This window comes from Paroedura picta, chromosome 4 (genome assembly GCF_049243985.1).
Source record: "Paroedura picta isolate Pp20150507F chromosome 4, Ppicta_v3.0, whole genome shotgun sequence".
NCBI classification, from domain to species: domain Eukaryota; kingdom Metazoa; phylum Chordata; class Lepidosauria; order Squamata; family Gekkonidae; genus Paroedura; species Paroedura picta.
This window is the reverse complement of record NC_135372.1, coordinates 139,398,105-139,425,939: the sequence shown is the minus strand read 5'-3', so window position 1 is coordinate 139,425,939 and position 27,835 is coordinate 139,398,105. Positions and strand designations below refer to the sequence as shown.

Here is a 27,835-nt window from a genome sequence, read left to right as displayed (position 1 = left end):
AGCCAGTTCCTCTGGAGGGCCAACAACAGGGCAGAGAGGCCGAGGCCTTCCTAAGAACATCAGAAGAGCCCTGCTGGGTCAGACCAGGGGTCCATCCAGTCCAGCCTCCTGTCTCACACAGGGGCTAGCCAGTTCCTCTGGAGGGCCAACAACAGGGCAGAGAGGCCGAGGCCTTCCTAAGAGCACCAGAAGAGCCCTGCTGGGTCAGACCAGGGGTCCCTCCAGTCCAGCCTCCTTCCTCACCCACTGGCCAGCCAGTTCCTCTGGAGGGCCAACAACAGGGCAGAGAGGCCGAGGCCTTCCTAAGAGCACCAGAAGAGCCCTGCTGGGTCAGACCAGGGGTCCATCCAGTCCAGCCTCCTGTCTCACACAGGGGCTAGCCAGTTCCTCTGGAGGGCCAACAACAGGGCAGAGAGGCCGAGGCCTTCCTAAGAGCACCAGAAGAGCCCTGCTGGATCAGACCAGGGGTCCATCTAGTCCAGCCTCCTGTCTCACACAGGGGCCAGCCAGTTCCTCTGGAGGGCCAACAACAAGGCAGAGAGGCCGAGGCCTTCCTAAGAACATCAGAAGAGCCCTGCTGGGTCAGACCAGGGGTCCATCCAGTCCAGCCTCCTGTCTCACACAGGGGCCAGCCAGTTCCTCTGGAGGGCCACCAACAGGGCAGAGAGGCCAAGGCCTTCCTAAGAACATCAGAAGAGCCCTGCTGGATCAGACCAGGGGTCCATCTAGCCCAGCCTCCTGTCTCACACAGGGGCCAGCCAGTTCCTCTGGAGGGCCAGCAACAAGGCAGGGAGGCTGAGGCCTTGATGAGAACATCAGAAGAGCCCTCCTGGATTAGACCAGGGGTCCATCCAGTCTAGCCTCCTGTCTCACTCAATGGCCAACCAGTTCCTCTGGAGGGTCAGCAAGATGGCAGAGGCCAAGACCTTCTCCTGATGTTGCCTCCTGTCCATGGACATCTTGGCCACCCCTGCTCAAAGCATTCTCCAGAGGAATCTGGGGCCAACCAGAAGGGGGTGTTGTCGTTATGGACTCATCAGGAGTCAGTTGTGAGGATAAAATGGGGGCAGGGAGGCCTCCCCGAGCTTCTTAAAGGTGGGGCAGGATAAAATGTACTCAAAACGCTTACATATAATAGATTAGGCACATAAATCATCTTCACATGAAATAATTATTTTGTTTGTCCCACGTCCATCTGTGGAGGAAAGAGATTATGTTTAGGAGTTCTGGTTGATTATTCTGGCGGATTCTGAGCCAAGAGGAATTTCAATATTTATTCACCAATAAACCAAATTTGGACAGAGTGAAAAAGTCCGCCATGAGCAGAGCGTGACTCTTAATTACATCTTTAGTGGACACTCTCACGGCTTGAACCTATTAAATTAGACAAATTAGCTTGTGTTCCAACAACCTTCCTTAGCAATTGCAGTGAGCCTGTGAAATTGAGTAGAACCAGGGCATGAAATCTGTTGTTTCCTTTTCCCCACCTGGTCGCAGAAGAAATCTGCACAAGGTTGAGGAAGGACAGCCAGCCATGTAGAGATGACAGAATCATAGAATGATTGTGTGGGAAGGGACTTGAAGGGTCATGTAGTCCCAACCCCCCAACTTGGTATAGTTTTTAGGAGTGAGAACGTCTAATCTGGTGAGCTAGGTTCGATTCCGCACTCTTCCACATGCAGAAGAAGAAGAAGAAGAAGAGTTGGTTCTTATATGCCGCTTTTCCCTACCCGAAGGAGGCTCAAAGCGGCTTACAGTCGCCTTCCCATTCCTCTCCCCACAACAGACACCCTGTGAGGTGGGTGAGGCTGAGAGATCCCTGATATCACTGCCGAGTCAGAACAGTTTTATCAGTGCCGTGGCGAGCCCAAGGTCACCCAGCTGGTTGCATGTGGGGGAGCGCAGAATCAAACCCAGCATTATTATTATTATTATTATTATTATTATTATTATTATTATTATTAGATTTATTTCCCGCCTCTCCCGATAGGCTCGAGGCGGGTCACAACAACTAATCCCATTAAAATTCCCATTAAAATATCAATCTACTAACTAACATGGCAGCTAAAAATCCCATCCCTCCCCCAATTATTAAGAGGTGAAGAGGAATGGATAGGGGAGTAGCGTACACTCCAACTCCTAGGGGGGGAGCGATGTCCCTGATTTGCTGACCCCAGCCTCAACCATAGACCTGGTGGAAGAGCTCCGTTTTACAGGCCCTGCGGAAAGCTGACAAATCCCGCAGGGCCCGCAGATCACCCGGGAGCTCATTCCACCAGGTAGGGGCCAGGACCGAAAAGGCCCTGGCCCTGGTTGAGGCTAGGCGCGCTTCCTTCGGGCCGGGAATGACCAACAGGTTCTCACCCGCAGAGCATAAGGCCCTGCGGGGGACATAGAGCGGTAGGCGGTCCCTCAGGTATGTGGGTCCCAACCCGCATGCCAGATTAGAAGTCCGCACTCCTAACCACTACACCAAACTGGCTCTCAACCAGTTGGGTAACCGTGGGCTCGCCACGGCACTGATGAAACTGTGTTCTGACTGAGCAGTAATTCTTTTTTTCAGCATGGTGTTGTGGTTAGCAGCAGTGGCCTGAAATCTGGAGACGCATGTTTGATTCCTTACTCCTCCTCCGCGTGCAGCCAGCTGGGAGACCTTGAGCCAGTCACAGTCCTGTTTGAGCTGTCCTTTCATCACAGTTCTTTCAGAGCTCTCTCAACCTCACCTTCCTCACAGGGTGTCTGTTGTAGGGAGAGGAAAGGGAAGGCGACTGTAAGCTGCTTTGAGACTCCTTTGGGTAGAGAAAAACAGCCTATAAGGACAAACTCTCCTCCTCCTCCTTCAAATGCAGGAAATCCACCTGTCCACCACAGTGACTCCAATTCCATGCCCAGATGGGCAGTAGGTTCAGGAGTGAGAAAGGAAAATACTAATTTACACCAAGAGTGATTAAAATGTGGAATCTGCTACCGGAGGCTGTCCTGATGATGGTTGTTAAATCTGCGGGGTCAGAGGTGGTCACAGACACTGGTAATTATTTGAGCTCTTTATGGGTCAAGACCTACTGCACTGGACCAACCCCCCCCCCCCAAAAAAAAAAACATCCAATTTGTATACATGAGCACACAATGGATCTTCCCACCAGTGCACTCTATTGGTCAGTTTCATTTCAAGCCGACTCGATCCTGCAGCTGGGCATTGGTCAGTTACAAACATGACCTGCTCCAAGCTCGGTCCTCCTCAAATCTACAGACACAGCAGGGGAAATAACAAAGGGCCATTTCTTAAAAACCCAAATGCACGAACTCGAGGGCGTCCAACGAAGCCGATGGGCAGTAGGTTCAAGAGAGACAAAAGGAAACACCACTTTACACCGAGCGCGATTAAAATGTGGAACCCGCTGCCGGACGATAGCGCGTAACGTTTTTTTGTTTTTTTTTTAAATCTCGTTTCAGGACCAAAAATAAAAATACAAATCACACGAATCTATGTGGATCCGTTAAAAATTTCCCACACTCCCTTTTGATCACGTTGAGGGCGCTCCGTTGTTGTGCGCCGCCCGGAAACGGCCAAGAAAGACAGACAGACAGAATGGGGGGCGCGGAGGCCCTCCTGCGAGCATTGCCCTTTTAAGAGTCGCAAGCCCCCCCCCCCATCACCCACCCACCCACCCTCCGCTTTCCTAGAGGGGCTTTCGCACAAAGCGCCCGCAGCGGCAGCAGCAGCAGCAGCGGCGGCGCTAGGAGCGGTTCGCCGGGCTCAGGCAGCTGGAGGAACCGAGCGGAGAACCGGGCCGGACTGCGCCTTGGGCCGGGGGCCGAGCGATGGTGGCGGGCTGAGGATCAGCGCGGCACAGCCAGGGCGAGGCGGGGCGCCGGGAGGCTCCCGGCCAGGCTCCCGGGAGGATGGGATGCTGCACCGGCCGCTGCACGCTGATCTGCCTGTGCGCTCTGCAGCTGGTAAGGGGCGCCCGCTTCGGGGACGCACTTGCGCCTTCGCGTGAATTCCGCGGAGACTCGTTCCCACGTGCAGCCGCGGCTGCTTTTTTGGCAGAGTTGCTGGAATTGCGATGGGGTGTTTTTTTTTTGGGGGGGGGGGAGAGCGTGGCTGTTCTTTTGCAAAGGGAAACGGCTAATAAAAACCCACACCCCACCCCACCCTCCCGATCTGCGCTCCGCGGGTTGTATTGTGCAGCGCCTTGCGCTCCCTGACCGCTCCGGCGGTCTCCGCTCTTCCTTGCTGTAAGGCGCAAAGCGATCCGGAGCGTGCGTGCAATCCTCCCAAAGCGCGCCTTGGCGCGGAATCAGGTTCGCTTCGCCTGCTGTTAGGCTTCCTGGAACGGGTTTTGCAACCGCTTTTGGAAATATTGGGGTGTGTGTAGGTGGGGTGCGGGTTACAAAGCAGTCGGAGCCTAGATCCACACGCTCAGCTCTTCCGGTGACACGTGTACGGGGGCGGTGGGGGTAGAGAGGGTGACCCTGGCATCCCGTGTGGACCTTAAGGCAGATGAATCCATCCAGATTTTAAAACTGCAATTTGGGGTCTATACTATAATAGGAAGAGGGAAATGAAATCAGAGTCCAGTAGCACCTTTAAGACCCACAAAGATTTATTCAACGCGTTAGCTTTCGAGTGCAAGCCCTGCTTGCACTCGAAAGCTCACGCCTTGAATAAATCTTTGTTGGTCTTAAAGGTGCTACTGGACTCTGATTTTATTGTGCTACTTCAGACCCACACGGCCACCCGCTTGAATCTAGGAATGGTAAAGTTAAGTAATATTAATATTAATAATAATAATAATTCATAATAGCATCTCCCTGTCAAATATCTGGCCGGGACAATTCATAATAATAACTTTTCTCTTCCTTTGCCTGTTTTTTCTTTCCTTTTTCTTGGTTAAAAAAAGATGCCGAGCCACAATAGCCATAATGTAGAACACCATCGACCCCCCCCCCGCTATCAAATATTTGAGGGTCCCAACGAAGAACAAGAATCTTTCTTGCCCCTTGAACTCCCTGATTCCTGAAACAACCCTCAAGCCCCTTCCAAAAACCATCAAAATCAGATATCCCATTGGAGGAGATGCTTCTCTTCCTCTCCCACTTGCCGCCTATTAATGAAACATGAACCCTGCCCTCCCCTAAAGTCACATCGAAATCAGAAAACCGAATTCCCCAAACCAGCCAGGTGGAGACTGTGTAAGGGGACTGATGACAGATTTCCGCCCCCCCCCCCCCGATCTTAATCGGCCCAGATGGAACTTCCTGTCCTTTGTGAGTCAAGGAGAAAGTTCACGTTTTAATGGATACGTACATCGATAGAAACAAAGGGGTATTCAGGCCAATTTTGTGCTGTCTCGGCTTTTGACAGCTGTGCCCAAACTTCAAAGGGACTCCCCAGGCCTTTGAGTTGCTGAAACAGCGAAGGAGAGAGAGAGCTAGCTCTCTCTTTGGACGGAGAGATTCAAGGCGTCGGTTTATTGCAAAAAAAAATTAATATTCTTCGCCAAAGGAAATGGAGGAGGTGCATTTCCCTCACCCCCCCTCCAAAAGTCCTAAACAAAAGACAGCTTGTTACCAGAATATTCCCACCCCCTTCCTTGGGGTCATTCTTTTTCAAGACCCGCTTTCTTCCTTGGCGAACTTGTGACTGTTATGTAGGCACTTGATTTCCTTTGGCCTCTTCTCCGGTTTTAATCCTTGAGAGTTCTTGTAGACCGGAATGGGAGGGAGGTGGGGGGAAGGGGGGACACACACTATTTGTTTGGGAGTTAGAAAGAGTGGGCCAGGGGCATTTGGCTGGCTGCTCTGGAAACCCAGGCGGGTTTTGCAAACAAAACTGGAGGGTCAGCTCTTTCATTCAAGGAGGGAGCCGGTCAAAGTCCCAAGCCTGCAGGCTGGACCAATCGTCATGCACAGAGGGCCAGGGGTCATCATGTCTATGGAGTGTGCTTTATAAGGCTTTATTATTGAGTGTGCTCATTTGGGGTGTGTCCTCCCCGTTCCCCCCCCCCTCCACGCACCAGTGCATGGAGCTGATGGGACCTTTGCCAGTTTGCAAACAAATAGCGTAAAACATTCTCAACCTAAAAGGCCTCAGGGAGAGAGAACAAATTCGGGTCAGAACTGGGACACCGAGGGGGGCGGGGGATGGACAAGAATGCTTCTCCCCTCTGGGAGCACTACATCTTTTCTGGCTGCTGGTCAGAGATAAACAAAGGTTTGGCTGTTTGGTCCTTATGACTGGAGGTTCCCCTACATGTCAATTTTTCATGGGTGTCTTTCTCGGCTTAAAAGGGCAACGGCCCAGCTGGGTTTTTTTTGTTGTTGTGGTTGTTTTTCTCCTCCTGTGGGTCCTTGCTCCCCCCCCTTCCTCCAGACCCACTTCATTTCAAAACAGGCTGTGGGTTTTGTTTAGGAAGGCTAGATTAGAATCCAGCATAGGATTGCCAGCTCTGGGATGGGGAAATCCATGATTATTAATTAATTAATTAACTAACTAACTAATTAATTGGCTTTTTAGATGGGTCTCCTGGCAAGCCAGCTCAAGGCGGTATACAAACCCACAACATTCTAAAATACAGTGGTTAAAACGATAAAAAATAAGATTAAATTAGTTTTAACATCACCCCGAAAGTCCAACTGAATTGAGAGTAAGTGTAGAAATAACTAGAGCAGGTTTTCTCGACCAAGGGTGTGTGAAACCCTGGGGTTTCTTGAGTTTCCCCAATTAGGGAGGACGGGGGTTGATTAATTTTTAACATTTTAAAAACTTTGCTAAACATTTATCACGTGATATTACCATAGATGGTCATGTCGACCTCCCCCCTCCCAAAATGGCCAATGATGGGACAGGAGGGGGTGGGAAGGGGAGCCCCCCCCCTCTTTGTCTTCCCAACTATATTTTGGGCTGTTGTACCACTTCTGGGTTTTCACAAATCCTGAAGAATGTTTCAGGGATTTCTCAATGGGAAAAAAATTGAGAAAGGCTGGACAGGTGGGATGGGCGGGCCCATAAATAAACAGGTAAGTTGATCTCCACTTTGGTCCCAACCAGAAGCCTGGCAGAAGAGCCCCGTCTTGCAGGCCCTGTGGAATTGTGTCAACCCCAGCAGGGCCTGGTTGTGTTCCGAAATCTCATTCCACCAGGTAGGGGCCAGGACAGAAAATGCCCTGTCCCTGTTGAGTCCAGGCATATCTCTTTGGAGCCAGGGACTGTCAACTGGTTGGTAGTCAAAGAACGAAGCGTTCTTCCGGGTATAGATAGAGAGGTGGCCTTTCAGATACGCAGGACCCAGACCACAGATGGCCTTATGAGGTTGCAGCCTGGAGAAGGCAGGATTTGGGGAGGGGCGTAACACCAAACCACCTGCCCTCCAAAGCAGCTGTTTTTTTGAAAAAAAAATCTTTCTTTTAAAATTTCTATTCAATGTATGGTCTGTTTTACTAGTTTTATGTACATTGTCATCATAGTGAGGGGCAATATATAAATTTGGATGGATGGATGAGTGAATGAATGGATGGATGGATGGATGGATGGATGGATGGATGGATGGATGGATGGGAAGGTGGGTGGGTGGGTGGGTGGACGGACGGACAGGTGGGTGGATGGGTGGAGGGTGGGTGAACTTATTGTTATTATTATTAGTTTTATGTACACTGCCCTAAGATATCATAGTGAGGGGCAGTATATAAATTGAATGAATGGATAGATGAATTTGTTGTTGTTATTATTTAAATTTGTATACTACCCTCCCAGCAAGCTGGGTCAAGGGAGATCTCTGGCAAATCTAGTCTAGCAGCAGTTTACAAATCAACAATATGAGGGTAGGGTGCTGGGGTGGGGGGTTTGCCCTGACCCTGATAGACCATCAGGTCCTGGAAGCTAAGCAAGAACGACCCTGGTTAGCACGTGGATGGGAAACCACTGAGGAATTCCAAGGTTGGTATGCAGAGGCGGGCCATGGCAACCACCTCTGAACATGCCTTGGCTTGAAAACCCCATTGGTGTCACTGGAAGTCAGCTGTGACTTGACGACAAAAAAAAAAAGATCTTTTCATCGGGCACAAATCAGAATGGAAATCCCTGAGCCCAGGTGTCCCAGTTGGAAGGTGGGAAGAGTATGGCAAAGAAAGGATGGGGGATGCAGAGGGCGGACCGCACAACGTAATCGGCTTGATTAGACCAGTTGCTGGCCCTCCAGAGGAACAGGTTGGCCACTATGTGAGACAGGAGGCTGGGCTAGATGGACGCCTGCTCTGACCCAGCAGGGCTCTTCTGATGTTCTCATGAAGGCCTCGGCCTCTCTGCCCTGTTGCTGGCCCTCCAGAGGAACTGGCTGGCCCCTGTGTGAGACAGGAGGCTGGACTAGATGGACCCCTGGTCTGACCCAGCAGGGCTCTCCTGATGTCCTTAGGAAGGCCTCGGCCTCTCTGCCCTGTTGCTGGCCCTCCAGAGGAACTGGCTGGCCCCTGTGTGAGACAGGAGGCTGGACTAGATGGACCCCTGGTCTGACCCAGCAGGGTCCTTCTGATGTCCTTAGGAAGGCCTCGGCCTCTCTGCCCTGTTGTTGGCCCTCCAGAGGAACTGGCTGGCCCCTGTGTGAGACAGGAAGCTGGGCTAGATGGACCACTGGTCTGACCCAGCAGGGCTTTTAGCTTCTTAAACTGGCTGGAGGCTGCTATACACAATCCGAATTCCAGCAAAAAGGAAGTCCTTGGCATTGAAAAGGATTTATTAAGCGTGAGCCGTTGCAGAAATGGCCAAGGGGGAGGCTGATCTGTTTGTGAGCTCATTGACTAGGAGTTTGCCAGTTCTTTTAAGAACTGAAACAACGGTTAAAAGCTGGGTGGACAAAATGCAAAGTTTATGCCATCCAGCGTGCTGTGATGGTTAAGAGTGGCAGACTGTAATCTGGAGAGCCGGGTTTGATGCCCCTCTCGTCTTCCGCAGGGAGCCTGCTGGGTGACCTTGGGCCAGCCCTAGTCCTCTTAGAGCATTCCTCATGGAGCAGCTCTCTCTGAGCTCTCTCAGCCTCACCCGCCCCGCAGGGTCTCTGTCATGGGTAGAGGAAGGGAAGGGATTTGTAAGCTGCTTTGGGGCTTCTTCGGGGAGTGAAAAGCAGGGTATAAAACACCTCCTCCTCCTCTTCTTTCTGGTTCTCCTCCTCATTGGAGGACACGGGCACCATCTGGATTCTTATCACAGTAAAGGAGGCCTTTGCCATGAAGAATTTTGTAGAAGAATCTGACTCTTCTTGCCCTCCAAACAGTCTACCTGCCTCTAGGCGCCAACGTGGCGGAGTGCTCGCACGCTGTCATCTGGAGAACTGTGTTGGATTCCCTGCTCCTCCGCATGCAGCCAGCTGCGTGATCTTGGGCCAGTCACAGTCCTCTTAGAGCATTCCTCACGGATCAGCTCTCTCTGAGCTCTCTCAGCCTCACCCGCCCCGCAGGGTCTCTGTCATGGGTAAAGGGAGGGAAGGGATTTGTAAGCTGCTTTGGGGCTTCTTCAGGGAAGGAAAAGCGGGGAATAAAAGCCAGCCCTGCTTCTTGTTCTGATTTGGTCCTCCTTCCCTCCTTCCTCCCCCTAGTAATGGTGGTCTTCACTATTGACAAGCGTGGGAGTGCTCCGGTATCCAGGATACGGTCAGACAAAGAAACACAAGCATTTTTCTTTTTTTAAAGAATCAGCGGGCTCTTTCGGGAGGGCCTCCCCCCACCCCCCACCCAGTTTTGGATGCCCTTTCCTTAGAAACTTCCCACGGCATTTTGCCTCGGAGGGCCGACGGGGAGGTCAAAAATTCAATGTCCAGGAATGTCGAAAGCGCTCTCTCTTGCTCTGCTTCGCACATGTTCACGCCCTTCTCCCAGAAGGATGAGCTCATAACTTCTTGGCCAAACTCCCAGTAAGTTACTGGGTGAAGCGGCCAGGGGGGCCGGGGTCTCTCCGAGGCCTCTGCTAGCTGCGTGGCCTCCTCCATCTGGCCGGCAGCACCCCCGGAGTCGGATCCCACGCAAGGTGGGCCCCGGGGAAATATGAAAGGAAAGGGGCGTCCATTGTCAGGAGTTGACCCTTTGCTTTTTCTCCTCCTCATCTGTGGCCGGATGGATCCTTTGAACTCTTTGTTCACCTCTTCCATGGGAACAGTTTGAAACTGCGGGGTGGGCAGGGCGATGTTTCAAAGGCTGCCAAGCGACACCCTCTTGCGGATCAGGTATCTCCTTCAGCATGCACGGCCCATCTCTCTACTGCTTGGGAGGAGAGCCCAGAGGAGACCGGTCCTGGGTTTAGGATCTCTTCCCCTACGGATTTTTCTCTCTTTAAAACTTCATGTTGGTGCGTTAGGAGAGAAGGATGTAGAAGTGGTGGATCTGGGTGGTGTGATCCATAAGAAATGTTCATAGAACAGCTCCGGCTCAAGTACTCTGGGTGGCCCAAAGCGATCTACTTATTCCTGGTTTGTTACAGGCAGAAAGGGGATAATAGGACAGCTACGCCTACCCTCAAGGGTTGTTGTAAAGCTCACTGAGATGGTGCTTGCAGATTTGTTCTCCCTGTTATTGTGACAACAGCCCTGTGAGGTAGGTTAGGCAGAGTGTGTGACTATCCCATGGACACCCAGTGAACTTCCATGGCAGAAGTTCCAAATACTGACCCCTCATGGCTGGGGTCGGTATTTGGAAGGGAGGCCACCAAGGAAGGCTCTGCAGAGGAAGGCCATGGCCAACCACCCCTGCTTCTTACCTGCCTTGAAAGCCCAGTGCTGGGGTTACCATAAGTCTTAGATGGGAGACCACCAAGGAAGGCTCTGCAGAGGAGGGCCATGGCCAACCACCCCTGCTTCTTACCTGCCTTGAAAGCCCAGTGCTAGGGTAACCATATGTCTTGGATGGGGGACCACCAAGGAAGGCTCTGCAGAGGAAGGCCATGGCCAACCACCTCTGCTTCTCACCAGCCTTGAAAGCCCAATGCTGGGGTCACCATAAGTCTTGGATGGGAGACCACCAAGGAAGGCTCTGCAGAGGAAGGCCATGGCCAACCACCTCTGCTTCTCACCTGCCTTGAAAGCCCAGTGCTGGGGTCACCATAGGTCTTGGTTGGGAGACCACCAAGGAAAGCTCTGCAGAGAAGGGCAATGGCCAACTAACTCTGCTTCTCACCTGCATTGGAATCCCCTTGCTGAAATCACCATACGTCTTGGATGGGAGACTACCAAGGAAGGCTCTGCAGAGGCAGACAATGGACTATAATGAAGCAGCCATTGGGGCAAAACTCTCCTCCTGTTTTATCATCCTAATGATGATTTTTGTGCTATTTTCTTTCCGACGTAGCCCATTCTACTTTCCTTGCGTCCTTTATATATTACCATTTCTTTAATTTTTTAAGAAATAACACAAATAGGAACATGTCCCGGCTTCCAGCTGAACCTTACTTAGTTCCTTCGTGTGCCTGAAGACCTCGGTCTCCCTGCAATCCGTTCCTAGCGTGGATCTCTTTGCCTGCCAAGTGAGAAGTCTGGACATGATTTAGCAGGGGCTGTCCGTGCGCCTGGGATGCTTGCTCCAAAATTGTTTGCACCAATTAGGCTCAAGAACGGAACCTGGGGATGGAGCTGTCCTTTGAAATGCAGCCAGAGAGTTTTTCTGCTGTTCCATTGTCTCCTTGTGTTTTTCCCCCCCCTTCACTTTTTGCACGTTCGAAAAATGACGAGATCCTTGGCAGCAATCAGCACTGGTCTACGTCATCGGGGAAATTGAGATAACGGGGGGCGGGATATTGCCTAGCTGGGTTTCTGATTGGTCCTTGGAGATCTGATGGGCTGCTCAGGTGTTTTTCCAAAGAAAATATTCCTTAAATCATGTGATCTTTGAACAGGGTATGCGGTTAAACAGCTTCTGCCTGAAGCGTGGGAGAGTTACCGTCGGCCTTTCTTATAGCCCTTTCTTACATGGTATTTTGGGCTGTATCAAACGGAGTATCGTGTCCAGATCACGGGAGGTGATGGTACCGCTTTACTCTGCTCTGGTTCGGCCTCACTTGGAGTCCTGTGTTCAGCTTTGGGCACCCCAGTTGAAGAGGGATGTAGACAAACTGGAGCGTGTCCAGAGGAGGGCAACAAAGAGGGTGAGGGGTTTGGAGACCAAGACGTATGAGGAAAGGTTGGGGGAGCTTGGTCTGTTTAGCCTGGAGAGGAGACAACTGAGAGGGGATCTGATAACCATCTTCAAGTATTTAAAAGGGTGCCGTATAGAGGATGGAGCAGAATTGTTCTCTCTTGCACCGGAGGGACGGACCAAAACCAAGGGGATGAAATTAATTCAAAAGAAAATCTGCTCAATTATCCGGAAGAAGTTCCTGACAGTTAGAGCGGTTCCTCAGTGGAACAGGTTTCCTCGGGAGGTGGTGGGTTCTCCATCTTTGGAGATTTTAAAACAGAGGCTGGAGAGCCATCAGACGGAGAGGCTGATTCTGTGAAGGCTCAAGGGGGTGGCAGGTTACAGTGGATGAGCAAGAGGGTTGTGAGTGTCCTGCATAGTGCAGGGGGTTGGACTAGATGACCCAGGAGGGCCCTTCCAACTCTATGGTTCTCTGATTCTCTGATTCTCTAGCACTTCCTTATGAAACTAGCGTGGTGACGTGGTTAAGAGTGTCGGATTGTAATCTGGAGAACTGGGTTTGATTCCCTGCTCCTCCTCCACCTGAATCCTTCATTGTGACCTTGTACCTCCCAAGGTGCCTGTTGTGGGGAGAGGAAGGGAAGGCGGTTATAAGCAGCTTTGAAACACTTGAGGGTGACCTTGAGCCAGTCCCAGTTCTCTCAGAGCTCAGTCAGCTCCACCTATCTCACAAGGCACCTGTTATGGGGAAAGGAATAGAAAGGCAATGGTAAGCTGCTTTGAGACTCCGTACAGTAGAGAAAATCAAGGTATAAAAACTTCCTATCCTGGATTTTTTTTTCTTAGTGAGACCCAGGCGTGATAACAATGCTTTCAAGCCGTGTCCATCGATGCTTCCGGCCTAGATGCTTTTCTTGTTTGCTGCTTCCGTCCTAGATGCTTTTCACGCCCCCTGTCACCTGATCCTTTCAGCTGGCCGCTCTGAGGATTGAACCTGGGACCTGCTGCATGCTGGGCAGGTGCTGCACCATTGAGTGACCACCCCTCTCTTGTCCAATTCCCCTCTTTTTTATTTCTCCCCGTAGATCAAGACGACACTGGCAACGTTTTGTTTTTAAAATAAATCCCGAGAGAAATGACTTTTAGGCAGAAAACCAGGGGCTCGACGCTTTGTCTGAAACAGACCCGGAATGGATTTGACAGGCCAGGGGGTGGAACCTGGAGAGCGGTGCCTGGACAGAATCAGATTCTGGATGATTGGTAAAATGCCAATTACGTTGGCAACCTTTTGCTTCTGGTGAGGGAAAGCAACGCCTTGGCCTTACGGCGAGAATTTCCCGCTAATAGGTTCCAGAAGTCTATAAGTGCATGCTTTAATCTGATAAGAGAAGTTCAGCAAGAGCTTGGGAAGCCGTTCTCCACACTAGGGAGAAGAGAAGGAGCTTTTCCCGTACCTCTGAGCCCCTTAGAATCATAGAATAAGAGAGTTGGAAGGGACCTCCTGGGTCATCTAGTCCAACCCCCTGCACTATGCAGGACACTCACAACCCTCTCGCTCATCCACTGTCACCTGCCACCCCCTTGAGCCTTCCCAGAATCAGCCTCTCCGTCTGATGGCTGTAGCAATCTCTGTTTAAAAACCTCCAAAGATGGAAACTTGGGAAGCAACAAGAAACCGAGTTGTTTTTTTGATGGGCTCTGAAGCTCAGCCCACAGTCAGTGATGAGCCCCCCCCCATCAACCCCCCTGAGATGATACCCCCTGTTATTATAATCCAGCATCAGATGAGGATTTGGAAGACCTGGGTTCAAATCTCGACTCTGCCATGGAAAGTCGTTGGGTGCCCTGTCTGGATGGCCAGACCTACCTAGAAATGGGCAACATGGTTCAGATAAGCCAAAAAGTACTTTATGGACCTATCCGCATCAGATTGCTTATCCCTGTGCTTTAAACTGCTGAAAGGTGGCTGAATCGCAATTCAGCCATGATTCATCAAGTTTAAAGGAGGGGGAAGAGGGCATGCCAGTCAGCTGATCTGTCATGATCAGCTGTTTGGTGGGCCCTTTAAATGCTTCTTCAGAAAGCAGAGATACTCCCCCCCCCCCTTTTCCCAGGAAGAAGGAATGGGAAAGAACATTTGAATGAGGGTTGTGATTTGGGCCGTTTTGGATTCGGACAAATTGATTTGGTCGAATCTGAACCAGTGAAGGGCCTTTCGGGGGATTAGGATTCAGCTTGAATTGATTCAGGCTGAATCTCCTCCCCCCGCAACCAACCTACCTCACAGGTTTGTTAGCCATATCATCATTGTTGTTGTTGTTAGGTGCGAAGTCGTGTCCGACCCATCATGACCCCATGGACAATGATCCTCCAGGCCTTCCTGTCCTCTACCATTCCCCGGAGTCCATTTAAGTTTGCACCGACTGCTTCAGTGACTCCATCCAGCCACCTCATTCTCTGTCGTCCCCTTCTTCTTTTGCCCTTGATTGCTCCCAGCATTAGGCTCTTCTCCAGGGAGTCCTTCCTTCTCATGAGGTGGCCAAAGTATTTGAGTTTCATCTTCAGGATCTGGCCTTCTAAGGAGCAGTCAGGGCTGATCTCCTCTAGGACTGACCGGTTTGTTTGCCTTGCAGTCCAAGGGACTCGCAAGAGTCTTCTCCAGCACCAGAGTTCAAAAGCCTCAATTCTTTGACGCTTGGCCTTCCTTATGGTCCAACTTTCACAGCCAGACATTGCAACTGGGAAGACCATAGCCTTGACTAGACGCACTTTAGTTGGCAGGGTGATGTCTCTGCTTTTTAGGATGCTGTCTAGATTTGCCATAGCTTTCCTCCCCAGGAGCAAGCGTCTTTTAATTTCTTTGCTGCAGTCCCCATCTGCAGTGATCTTGGAGCCCAGGAAAATAAAATCTGTCACTACCTCCATTTCTTCCCCATCTATTTGTCAGGATTTGAGAGGGCCGGATGCCATGATCTTCATTTTCTTAATGTTTTCAAGCCAACTTTTGCACTCTCCTCCTTCACCCGCATCAAGAGGCTCTTTAGTTACTCTTCACTTTCTGCCATTAGACTGGTATCATCTGCATATCTGAGGTTGTTGATATTTCTCCCTGCAATCTTGATCCCAATTTGAGACTCCTCTAATCCTGCCTTTCTCATGATGTGCTCCGCATGCAAGTTAAATAGGCAAGGCGACAGTATACAGCCTTGCCGAACTCCTTTCTCAATTTTGAACCAATCAGTGAATCCATGCTCGGTTCTCACTGTTGCTTCTTGACCTGCATATAAGTTTCTCAAGAGACAGCTCTGGTATTCCCATCTCTTTAAGAACTTACCACAATTTATTGTGCTCCACACAATCAAAGGCTTTAGCATAGTCAATGAAGCAGAAGTAGATGTTCTTCTGGAACTCCCTAGTTTTCTCCATGATCCAGTGTATGTTGGCAATTTGATCTCTAGTTCCTCTGCCTCTTCGAAATCCTGCCTGTACTTCTGGAAGTTCTCAGTCCACATATTGCTGGAGCCTAGCTTGTAGGATTTTGAGCATAACTTTGCTAGCATGAGAAATGAGTGCAATGGTGCAGTAGTTTGAACATTCTTTGGCATTGCCCTTCTTTCGGATTGGAATGTAAACTGACCTTTTCCAATCCTGTGGCCATTGTTGAGTTTTCCAAATTTGCTGGCATATTGAGTGTAGCACTTTTACTGCATCATCTTTTAAGATTTTGAATAGTTCAACTGGAATGCTGTCACCACCACTAGCTTTATTGTTGCTCATATACACCGACTAACCTACCTCACAGGGTTGTTAGCCATATCATCATATAGGCATTCAGGAAACTCTTCCAGGGCCGTCAAGAAGCCCCAGGGAAGAGAAGAAGTTCCAACAGTGGAACTCCAAGACAGATGTAGAAATCGCCTCTTGGCTTCCATTGACATGGTAACAGGGGAAAATATCACAGCACGATGTTTAGAATCTTCTCCCTGCCTCTAAGCAATCAATTTAGCGAGCGATCTTCATATAGGCGTATTATCATTAAAACATCTGCTCCAGAGGGTTTTATGCAAATGGCTTCTAACTGAATCTAATTCTAAATCATAATTCAATTCTATTCAGCAATATGCTGCCTTCAGCGAATCAGATCTGTGGTGGGGTTCTCCTGTGTAATGCAGGAATTGCAAAATGGGGAGCCATAAAGGGCATGACAGTTGGGGACCGGCACAAGGTGTTGTAAGGGTGGAATGAAACAACAGCCATGCTTGTATGGATTCAGAAAGCCTTCCCAAAGCCGGTGAGATGATGAAATGATTAAGAAAACGCAGTAGTGGTGGACATGGAAATGTAATGTAGCATAGTCCTGTTGGGCAGAAAGCTCAGCTAACTATGCTGGTTGGACAACCCCCCAGTCAGGTACGTATCTACTTTTCAGCATCTTGTGCTGGTCTATGACTGTAACTAAACTAAACTAAACTACTTCACTGACCCTTCGGCTGCCTAAGAAACAGAAACCAGACAGTGCAGCTACAGGATAACTGCCAGGTCTGACATTTTCTGTGACACTCATGAATGTTTGAAATAATTCCGTTCAGATTTGAAGAAGAAGAGTTGGTTCTTATATGTCGCTTTTATCTACCCGAAGGAGGCTCAAAGCGGCTTACGGTCGCCTTCCCATTCCTCTCCCCACAACAGACACCCTGTGGGGTAGGTGAGGCTGAGAGAGCGCTGATATCACTGCTCGATCAGAACAGCTTTATCAGTGCTGTGGTGAGCCCAAGGTCACCCAGCTGGCTGCATGTGGGGGAGTGCAGAATCGAACCCGGCTCGCCAGATTAGAAGTCTGCACTCCTAACCACTACACCAAACTGGCTCTCATTTGGAGTATTTACAGATCTGTATTATTCATGTGCGAATCCTGATTGTAAGTTCTTGCTTGAAAATACATCTGGTGTTATTGTTTTGCAATCCCCGGTGCCTTCTGCCAGTAACTGCAGCTGATTCCGACAGGATGGTTTTCCTCATAATGTTTCTAAACCAGCCCTCTGTTGTACATGTTGCAAACTTTGGCACATGCAAGGAAGGATTTCAAGCAAAAGATTCTTCCCACACAAAGACACACGTGTATTTTGAGGTGGCACAGTCCTGGGAGGGGACCGTACCATGTCAGAAATGGTGCTTTTGCATGGGCTTTGGGCATAGAGCAGAAGTCACTAGAGGAGTGGGGTGGATTTCCTGTGTTGATTGGAGAAGATGACCCTTGGTGTAGTGGTTAGAAGGGTGGACTTCTAATCTGGTGAGCTGGGTTTGATTTTTCACTTCCCCACATGCAGCCAGCTGGGTGACCTTGGGCTCGCCACAGCACTGATAAAGCTGTTCTGATCAAGCAGTGATATCAGGGCTCTCTCAGCCTCTCCTCCCTCACAGGGTGTCTTTTGTGGGGAGAGGAAAGGGAAGGCAACCGTAAGCAGTTTTGAGACTCCTTCGGGTTGAGAAAAGCGGCATCTAAGAACCAACTCTTCTTCTTCTTCAGTAATCTCAGGGCTCCCTCAGCCTCACCTCCCTCACAGGGTGTCTGTTGTAGGGAGAGGAAGGGAAGGCGAAGGGAAGCCACTCTGAGACTCGTTTGAGTACAGAAAAGTAGCATATAAGAACCAACTCTTCTTCTTCTTCTTCTTCTGAACTAGCTCTGGGCATAGAACAGAGGTCACCTTGGGAGCGGGCGGGGAGGTAGTTGCGAATTCCCTTCATCACGCAGGAAGTCGGACTAGATGACACGTTTCTATGTTCTTAACTGGAACCTGTCCCGTCCCCCTCTCCAAATTTCATCCTGTTCTTTCGAATCCCCTCCCTGCCACTCCACACGGATCTCTCCCTCTGAGCATTTGCTTCACAAGCGTCACCCGCTAACGTTCCCCTTTGTGCCGAAAAAGACTAGCCCCCTGCACGCCGGCTGGTGCGTAATCCAGATTTATGCAAGAGGAGCCTTCCGACCGACCGCATGAATGGCATGACCCCTTTCCCACAGATAGTCCCATCTGCTCTCCTCCCCCCAGGCTCTCTACCCTCCATCTGGTGGGTGACCAGGTGTCCGATCGGCGCAAAGTGCTCGGAGGGGTTTGGGGATGAGAATATTGCAGAGAGGGAAAAAAGCCCTGGGTGTGGTCAAAGCCGGTCTCACCACTTTAGGGCTGGGGGTTCCAGTCTATTGATCTGAGGGCTGTTTTTAATTTGGGGGGTGGGGAATCACAGGCCCCGTAGATACAGGAGTTCCCGACCGCTAAGGCTTTGAATGTTGAAGTCAGAATTTTGAATTTGGTTTCACTTCCAATCTGGGGCCAGTATGGCTGGGAGCATATGGGTGTACTATGTCAGTGGTCCCCAACCTTTATATCACCGGGGACCGGTCAACGCTTGATAATTTTACTGAGGCCCGGGGGGGGGGTAGTCTTTTGCCAAGGGACGTCGCTGCCACCACTTGAGCCCCTGCTCCGCTTGCTTTCCCGCCGGCGCTCCTGACTTCCCACCATCTGCTGGGGGGCGCTGCCAGCTGTGCAGTGCCATGCTGAGCGGGGAGCCCCAGCCATGGCGGCCGCTGGAGAGCACCAAAGGTGAGCCAGCGGCAGAGTGGCAGGGCAGCCCCCGAGGCAGCAGTTGAGGAGGAGGAGCTGCGGCCCGGTACCGACTGATCTACGGACTGGTACCGGTCCCCGGACCGGGGGTTGGGGACCACTGTACTATGTGCTCTCCATCAAGTCCCGGTAAGAACTCGAGCTGCTGAATTCTGGACCAGCTGGAGCTTCTTCCAAGACTGTCCAGCACGGAATGAGTCACAGGAGTCCGATTCGGAGGTGGCCGATGCGTGGACTGCAGTGGCTAGGTGGGGCGTTGGGAGAGATGGCATGAACTGCCATGCCTGGCGAAGATGGAAGAACGCCTGGTGAGCAACATTTGTGGCCCATAGATAGGAAGGCATCCGGCATCCCAACTAGGCTTTGGAAGGTGGCCGCAGGTGTCAAACAGACTCCATCAAGGGCTGGGCGTTACAGAGCATCTCTTTCAGCTTGGTCCTCTTGAGCCAGTCCACCACGGCCTCTACGCACCTGGCCGAGGACTCTGGGGTGAGGACGGATGGCCTCCCATCGGCAGAAATAGCTGGCTGTCATCAACATACGGATGACAACCCCCGTCCGAAATCACGGATCACTTAGGCGAGGGGCACATGAAGCCAGCATGGTGTCATGGTAAAGAGCAGTGGCTTCTAATCTGGAGACCTGGGTTTGATACCCCACTTCTCCACGTGCAGCCAGTTGGGTGACCTTGGGCTAGTCACAGTCCTGTTAGAGCTCTTCTCACAGGGCAGTTCTCCCTGAGCGCTCTCAAGCCCACTTTCCTTACAAGGTGTCTGTTGTTGTTGTTGTTGTTGTTGTTGTTGTTGTTGTTGTTGTTGTTAGTTAATTTTTAGACCACCCTTCTCCAAATAGGTCTCAGGGCGGTTTACATCATATATAGTTAAAACACAATAAAATCCCCATAAAAACCCCAATTATGTTGTGGGGAGAGGAAGAGAGGGCGATTATAAGCCGCTTTGAGTCTCCTGTTGGTAGTGAAAAGCGGGGAATAAAAACCAACTCTTCTTCTTCTTGATATTAAACAGCATCGGGGAGAGAATGGCTCCCTGCCAGCCCCCTTAACACAAGAACTTGCTGCTGGGATATTCTCTCCCCTTTTGCCACCTTTGTCCCCGACCTTGGAGGAAAGACTGTAGCCATTTTAATGCTGTGCTTTAGATCCCCATACTGGTTGGGCTAATAGCCCATGATGAACAGCGCCAAATGCTGCTGTCAAGTCTAATGAGGAGCAAGCGTTATTATTTGTTTATAAAAACAATCAGGAGAAGGACAGATGTACCAAACAGGTGTAGTGAACAGGTGTGTGTTTTGTTGATAGGGAAATGGGATATTTAAAAACAACAACAACGTTTTGCTGTTTTCCAGAACCAGCGGAATTTCTTGTCCCGTTCCGAAGCGTATACTGCCCCATACACTATGCACCCATGTAATGATATTACTGAAGAAGAAGAAGAGTTGGTTCTTAGATGCCGCTTTTCTCTACCGGAAGGAGGCTCAAAGCGGCTTACAGTGCGGCTTCCCTTTCCTCTCCCCACAACAGACACCCTGTGGGGTGGGTGAGGCTGAGAGAGCCCTGATATTCTCTGCTCGGTCAGAACAGCTTTATCAGCGCCACGGGGAGCCCAAGGTTCACCCAGCTGGCTGCATGTGGGGGAGTGCAGAATTGAACCCGGATTGCCAGATTAGAAGTCCGCACTCCTAACCACTACACCAAACTGGCTCTCTCTCTGGATGCTTGAGGCTGGTCCTGCATTGAGCAGGTGGTTCGACTAGATGGCCTGGATGGCCCCTTCCAACTCTAGGAGTCTATGGTTCTATTCTATGGCCAGTAGAAAGCAGCTTCATATCTATTCACGTGTGCACAGCTCCGGAAAGTGCAATTATTCCAGATGCTACAAAAAAAAGAAAAGAAAGAAATCTCAAGATAACGCGGCCTTATAATTCAGCATGCACAAAAGACATCTTGAAACATGAGTTTTGCCTTTTACTGGAAAGCAGCCAGAAATGGTTTCACCTGCTTCTATGCAGTTTCCTTTTTTTATTTACCTTGGCGTGCAATGGGGTATTACGTTTCGGCTGTTTTCGTATCCTTGCTTTGCATTTACTGTATGAGCTTCCTCGGATTTCCTTTGGGAAGGAAGAGTGCGCTCATAAATCTTGCAAGCAATCAATAGCGTGAGCGCGCCTGCCCTCATGCTCTTTTCCGTGCTGACGGCGTTTGACGGCGTTTGACTCTGGGCTGTCAACAGGATCTGATGCTATTTCAAAGCTGACCCTTGTTGGTGTCGGACGGGATGCAGCGAGGGTCATGCGATAGTTACACGATGCTGACCCTGTCTGACAGCTGATGGCTTTGCAAGGCCTTGATACCCACCCAAGCAGCTGGACGTGCTGAGATACAGGAAGCCGCCTTGTGCCATGGTAGACTCTTGATCAATCAAGGTCAGGAAGGTCTACTCCAGTGCTTCTCAACCTACCTGATGGCGTGACACCCCTTGGGACGGCGAGGCCGCTGATGTGGTGTGGCGCTGGTGGTGCGGTGGCGGTGCGGCCGTCCGGCCGTGGCCTTGGTGACCCAAAGGGGTTCATAGGGCTGTGCGCTCTGGTGCGCTGGCGATCCTGGAAACCCAAGGCTGAGGTTGGTGGAGTAGATCTATTGCCCCCCTCCTCCCGGGGCTTAATGTGGACATCTTTCTTGCTCCATTTTCTCGTTTCCCCGGCTGTAGGGGGGGGGGGGAGTGGGTTGGGTTTTGGCGTCCGCCATGTTGTGAGATTTTAGAGTCTTTTAATGGCGAGTTTTAATGGTTTTTTTAAAGACTGTTGTTACCTGCCACGAGCCTCAGCTGAGTGGCGGGATATAAATTAAATTAAATTAAAATAATAATTTTGATAATGATAACGATAATAATGATAAGAATAATGATAACGATAATAACAATGATAATAACAACAATAACAATAATAATAACAATAAAAAGGCAGCCAGCGCCGTGGCGCAGAGGGTAGGGGTGGCACCGGTGGTCCAGTTGGCAGCCACATGAAAGCACAGAGTTCTGCGCCAGCATGCAGGTGCTGGCTGGCACGCTGCTGGCACCGGCGCCCCTCCACGGCGCTGGCCACCTCGGGCTTCCTTGATGACTGAAGTCTCTGCACGCAACCCTTACGCCATTAGGAAGGCTCCGGCTGCACGGCAGCTGCGTGGTGGCAGCCACCCCTGGGCAAAGGGTAGATCTTACCCCCCTAGGGGTTGCATCGTTCCCATGGACGGCCAACAACAGGGCCATGGAGGCCGAGGCTTTCCCCTGATGTTGTCTCCTGGCTCTGGGATTCGGAGGCTTAGTGCCTCGGGATGTGGAGGTTCCTCTGAGCCATGATGGCAGGTACCCATTGAAAGACAGATCCACCACGAACCTATCTAATCCCCTTGGTAAGCATTGTCCTTCCGGTGGCCATCACTACATTCCTCTGGCCGCGAACGCCACGTTCGAATCCCTCCCGGCATAAAGCAGGATTCGATGTACCTCCCGCCCTTCAACTCCCTTGGCAGACTGGCCTCTCTTGGAGCTCGTGTTTGCCGAATTCTTCAGAAGGTGAATTAGGGTCCCAGTGCAGATGGCAATCGAGCAAGGCAGGGTACCAGAAAAGGAGGTCAATGGAGCCCGGGGGCTCATGCAGAGGCGACAAATATGTAGCCAAGGCTTAGGAAAACTCAGTAAGCCTGTGAATCTCGGAGGTGCCGTTGGCGTTGACGGATCTAAATAAATGATGCTGACGAGGCCTCGGCTGGCACCGTAGAGCAGGGGTGGCAGGGGCTCCTGGGAATTGTAGTCCATGGACCTCTGGAGGGCCGCAGTTTGACTACCCCTGCTGTAGAGCATATGGCAGCTCCCATTAAGGTGGAGAGCCTTGGCAGGTCCTGATGGCCTTTCTATAATCAGCTCTCCTGGCTTCGGTGGCGCCCTTCGGTAATAAGGACTTCCCTAGCAACCGACCTCCCTCTAATGAGCCTGTGAAAACTCTGTTATTCAGGGATACCCTCAGGTAGGGAGGGCTGAGTACAGAATGAGAATTTGGCTGTCACAGCCGACTGACTGTAACCTTCGTTTGGTGTAGTGGTTAGGAGTGTGGACTTCTAATCTGGCATGCTGGGTTCGATTCTGCACTCCCCCACATGCAGCCAGCTGGGTGACCTGGGTTAGTCACAGCCCTGATAAAGCTGTTCTCAATGAGCAGGAGTATCAAGGCTCTCTCAGCCTTAGATCCCTCACAGGGTGTCTGTGGTGGAGAGAGGAAGGGAAGGCGACTTTGAGCCTCCTTTGGGTAGAGCCTCCTTTGGGTAGAGCGAAGCAACATGTAAGAACCAACTCTTCTTCTTCTTCTTCAGTAATATCAGGACTCTCTCAGCCTCACCTCCTGCACAGGGTGTCTGTTGTGGGGAGAGGAAGGGAAGGTGACTGTAGGCTATTGTGAGCCTCCTTCAGGTAGAGAAAAATGGCATATAAGAACCAACACTTCTTCTCATTGGGTTTTCATGGCAAGAAATGTCCAGAAGCAGTTCTGGACATCCAAGGATTGTCCTGGACTTCTTTGGAGGTCTTCCTTTCAAGTACAGACCAGGACCTTCCATGTTTAGCCTCTGAGGTCAGGTGAGATCAGGTGTGTTTGGGGCATCCAGAGACCAGAAGGAGTTTAGGAAGTCAGAATGGAGGTTCTTCGCCTTTCCTCTTTGGGAGGGGGATGCATCAAACCTGAGAAAAGGATTATTTTGTGATTCTGGTGTCATTCTGGGGTAACTAAACTGCTTCCCCAGTGTGGGTTTCTGGGGCATCTTGGCCAAAAGGCAGGGAGGTGGGAGGGAAATTACAAGGAGAGGGAAATAAGCTCATCAAGTCATTGACATCCAGGTGACTCTCTGGTATTTGGGCAAAGCCTCTATGGTCAGACCAGCTTCTACCATAACATTTTCACCCAAATACCAGAGAGTCACCTGGACATTGCTGGCATCATGTCACTTCCGATGCAGCAACGGTTTCAAAGCCTAGGGCTTTCTCCTCACTCCTGGTAGTCCTCGCCCTCGCAGTCAGCTGGGGGTATGACCTGGTGGTGGGAGACCCCCGCCTCCCCCAGGGTGTCTGGCAGCCCTATCCCTGACTGATCTCTGCAGTGGCCTGATCCAAACACCAAGCCTGGGATGAGAACTGAACTTCAAGTGACAGAGAGAGTCCCCCTGGAGAAAATGATGGCTTAGGGAGGGGGGCTGTATGGGGTTATACCCCACCGAAGTCCTCCCCAGCCCTCATCCTTCTCAAGCACTGCCACTAACCCCCCCCCCCAAATCTCCAGGTCTGTCCAAACCGAAGCGGGCAACCCTACCGATAAGGGAGGTGAGTACGTGGACAAAGATACTCAAGCACAGGTGTGTACAGCCATGTCCCATGAGATTGTATCTGAATCTGGGGGACTAAGAAAGCTGTTGGGGATATAGTTGACAGCTCATAATTGAAATATTCCTGCGCATAGGAGCGGAGCAAGGGGACACTAAAATTTGAGGAGGATAGGGTCCTCAGAGGGATACGGAGCCACATAATCCACCCTAAAAAGCAGCTATTTCCCCAGGGAAATGATCCTGCTTGGTGTGGCGGTGAACAGCAGCAGCTTCTAATCTGACAAGCTGGGTTTGATTCCCTGCTCCTCCACATGCAGCCACCTCGGTGGCCTTGGGCTAGTCACAGTCCTGTCAGAGCTGTTCTCACATCAGTTCTCTCAGAGCTCTCTCAGCCCCACCTACCTCACAGGGGGTATGTTGTAGGGAGAGGAAGGGAAGGCGATTGTGAGCCATCTTGAGAGCCAGCTTCGTGTGGTGATTAAGAGCAGCAACCTATAGTCTGGCAAGCCAGGTTTGATTCCCCACTCCTCCTCCTGATCTTTGGCTAGTCACAGCCTTGATAGAGCTATTCACACACAGAGCGGTTCTCTCGGAGCTCTCTCAGCCTCACCTACATGGTGTCTGTGGGGAGGACAGGAAGGGAAGGCGATGATAGGCCACTTTGAGACTGCTTTGGGTACGGAAAACCAGGGCATAAAAACCAACTCTTCTCCTCTCCGTCTTCTAGAGATCAGGGGTCATTCCGGGAGGTCTCCCACTGCTGCCTAAAGGTTGGCAACTCGGATTGGGAAACTGAGATCTCCACCCGCTTAATACTTGGCTGTGAACAGTATGGCTGGCGGCCAGAGGGGAAAGGCACGCTAATAAGAGCTTGGCCTTCAGCAACTGTGGAGGACAAGGCAGCGATTGTGTGTCGCTCGAAGGATAAATACGGCCCCTTTTGTTTTGTTTCCGATATGACGGCCGATCCAGCCGGTCCCGTGAGATGCTCGGTGGCTAAATATACATTTGTAATCCGTGAATCTGGATGCAGCAAATGGTCCAATAGATTGCTGGGAAGGAGGGGAAAGAAGGCAGGCCGAAGCTTGTCTGCAGGAGGTCGGGTCAGGGTTGCCAACCTCCGGGGGGCGGCTGGAGATCGACCGCGATTGCAACTGCACAGAGATCTATTTCCCTGGGGGAAATGGCTGCTTGGGAAGATGGGCTCTGGGGCTTTGAACCCCACTGAAGTCCCTCCCCTATGCAAGCCTTCGGGTCTGTTCCCCAAAGCAGTTGGTTGCAAAGCCTGCTTGGTGCAGGGGTTAAGAGAACCTCACTGGGTGTCTGTTGTGCGGAGAGGAAGGGTAGGCGATTGGAAGCCCATTTGGAAATGCGTGAAGCTTTCTGGATGACCTTGGGCCAGTCACAGTTGGACAGATCCTTCTCCTGGATGCTGAGGGCTGATCCTGCCTTGTACAGGGGGTGGACTAGATGGCCTGCTTGGCCCCTTCCCACTCTAGGATTATATGACACTGTTCCTTGCCCCTGATTATATCCCTGTAAGACTTTCTCTCTGTTCACACATAGGTGGAAGCTTGCCTGTGGGTTCCACACTTCTAGAAGAGGGTGCATCCTCTGCACATGCCCAGAGGCATACCTCTTTCTTTCTCATCACTTTGGCTCTCCCAGGACCAAGTCATAGAATCACAGAATCACAGAGTTGGAAGGGGCCATACAGGCCATCTAGTCCAATCCCCTGCTCAACGCAGGATCAGCCCAAAGCTTCCTAAAGCATCCAAGAAAAGTGTGTATCCAACCTTTGCTTGAAGACTGCCAGGGAGGGGGAGCTCACCACCTCCTTAGGCAGCCTATTCCACTGCTGAACTACTCTGACTGTGAAAATTTTTTTCCTGATATCTAGCCTATATCGTTGTACTTGAAGTTTAAACCCATGACTGCGTGTCCTCTCCTCTGCAGCCAACAGAAACAGCATCCTGCCCTCCTCCAAGTGACAACCTTTCAAATACTGAAAGAGGGCTATCATGTCCCCTCTCAACCTCCTTTTCTCCAGGCTGAACATTCCCAAGTCCCTCAACCTATCTTCATAGGGCTTGGTCCCTTGGCCCCAGATCATCTTCCTCACTCTCCTCTGTACCCTTTCAATTTTATCAACGTCCTTCTTGAAGTGAGGCCTCCAGAACTGCACACAGGACTCCAGGTGTGGTCTGACCAGAGCCGTACACAAAACTCCCAGAACTGGAAACAGATCAACCCTCGATTAAAATCCAGATATTGTAATCCTCCTGCAGCAAGCCACTGCTGTGGCTTTCCTCACTTTGCGCTCTCCGGAAAGAGTTGATTGTCTTTTGAATAAAGCATGAGAGGGCCGAGGGGGAGGCCAGCTAGTGGGGACAGCACGGAGGCGGAGGGGGTGGGAGACGCTCACCCGAGGGATCGTGGCGTGCCAAAACTTAATTGGAGTGTTTGTTGGTCGGAGGCCAGGAAAATGCCCGTAGCTATGGCCTCAGAGCCAAGCGAGCTGCCGGAGAGAGAGCCTGGGAAACCGAAAACAAGTTGCAGGGGATGACAGGGGAGACGAATGAGGTTCCTCATTGAATAAGCTGTACTTAAGCAAGGCTGCATAAATGTTCGCGGTTACGCCACCGTGTCTCTCTGCTTTGCGAAGAGGCTAACTACAGAGTACAAGTCACGGCAAGTTGCAGAATTTCAACCAGTGCTGTCAGTTGCAGGTGGGGGAAAAGCTATGGATTTTTTTTTTGGGGGGGGGGTGGAGCTTGGAGGGTGGGATTTGAGTAGGGGAGGGAGTTCAGTGGGCTATCATGTTGTAGTTCAGTGGTTCTCAACCTGGAGGTCTGGACCCCTTTGGGGGTTGAGTGACCGTTTCACAGGGGTCGTGGATAGGCAAGCAGCTTGGCCGGGGGTGGGGGCACCATCCACACAACAGCCTTGCGGGGTAGATCGAGATAGAGCGTTCGTCTGTCTGGAGCAGCGGAAAAGAGCGAGATCGGCATGGTGGGACAAGAGGCAGAACTGAACTGAGAAACCCCGGGAAAAAGCCAATTTATAGACAATCCTGAACCATGGATCTTCACGCCATTGGTCGGTTTCGGTTTAATTTCTGTGAAAGAACCCTTGCATCATTTTATGGTTGGGGGTCACCACAGCATGAGGAACTGTATTAAAGGGTCACGGCATTAGGAAGGTGGAGAACCACTGTCGTAGAGGCCTCCTACCAAGGAAGCCACGTCCATTTGGCGATTGGTTGTAATCCCAGGACATCTCCAGCCAACACCTGGAGGTTAGTAAGCCCGATTTCCACAGTGTATTAAAGCGAGCCAAAAGGCCTAAACGAAGCCATCAAACTGGCTCAGACCTATATCTGAACTGCTGAAACGCCAATGAAAAATTGGTTCTCTGCTCGTTTACGGAGAGCAAAATGAAAAGAAAAGAAAGAAGAGCTGGTCTTTTATACCCCACTTTTCACTCCCCGAAGGAGTTTCAGAGCGGCTTACAAATGCCTTTCCCCCTCTCCTTACAACAGACACCCTGTGAGGGAGGTGGGGCATTTGGAGTGCCAGGAGGGCTCAGAAGAAGAGAGTTTGCCGGCCCTTTCCTGCACCACTTCAGCAAGAATATCAGTTCCCTTTCTTCTCACGCTCCTTAAGTACAGCCCCCAACTGTCCTGGAATTTCCCAAACAAGAGTTA

The 27,835-nt window shown here is 51.0% G+C and overlaps 1 protein-coding gene across 2 annotated transcripts in view; it reads left to right on the top strand.

Moving 5' to 3' along the window:
- The first annotated feature begins 3,704 nt into the window (after nt 1-3,704).
- NKAIN4 (sodium/potassium transporting ATPase interacting 4) overlaps nt 3,705-27,835 on the top strand; it is an 86,872-nt gene continuing 62,741 nt past the window's right edge. Inside the window, exon 1 of one of the 2 annotated variants that reach the window (XM_077335836.1) lies at nt 3,705-3,957. In XM_077335836.1, coding sequence (XP_077191951.1) covers nt 3,904-3,957 — 54 coding nt within the window. In that variant the 5' untranslated portion in view covers nt 3,705-3,903. The remainder of the gene's footprint in view (nt 3,958-27,835) is intronic. The other variant, XM_077335835.1, reaches the window with a different exon arrangement.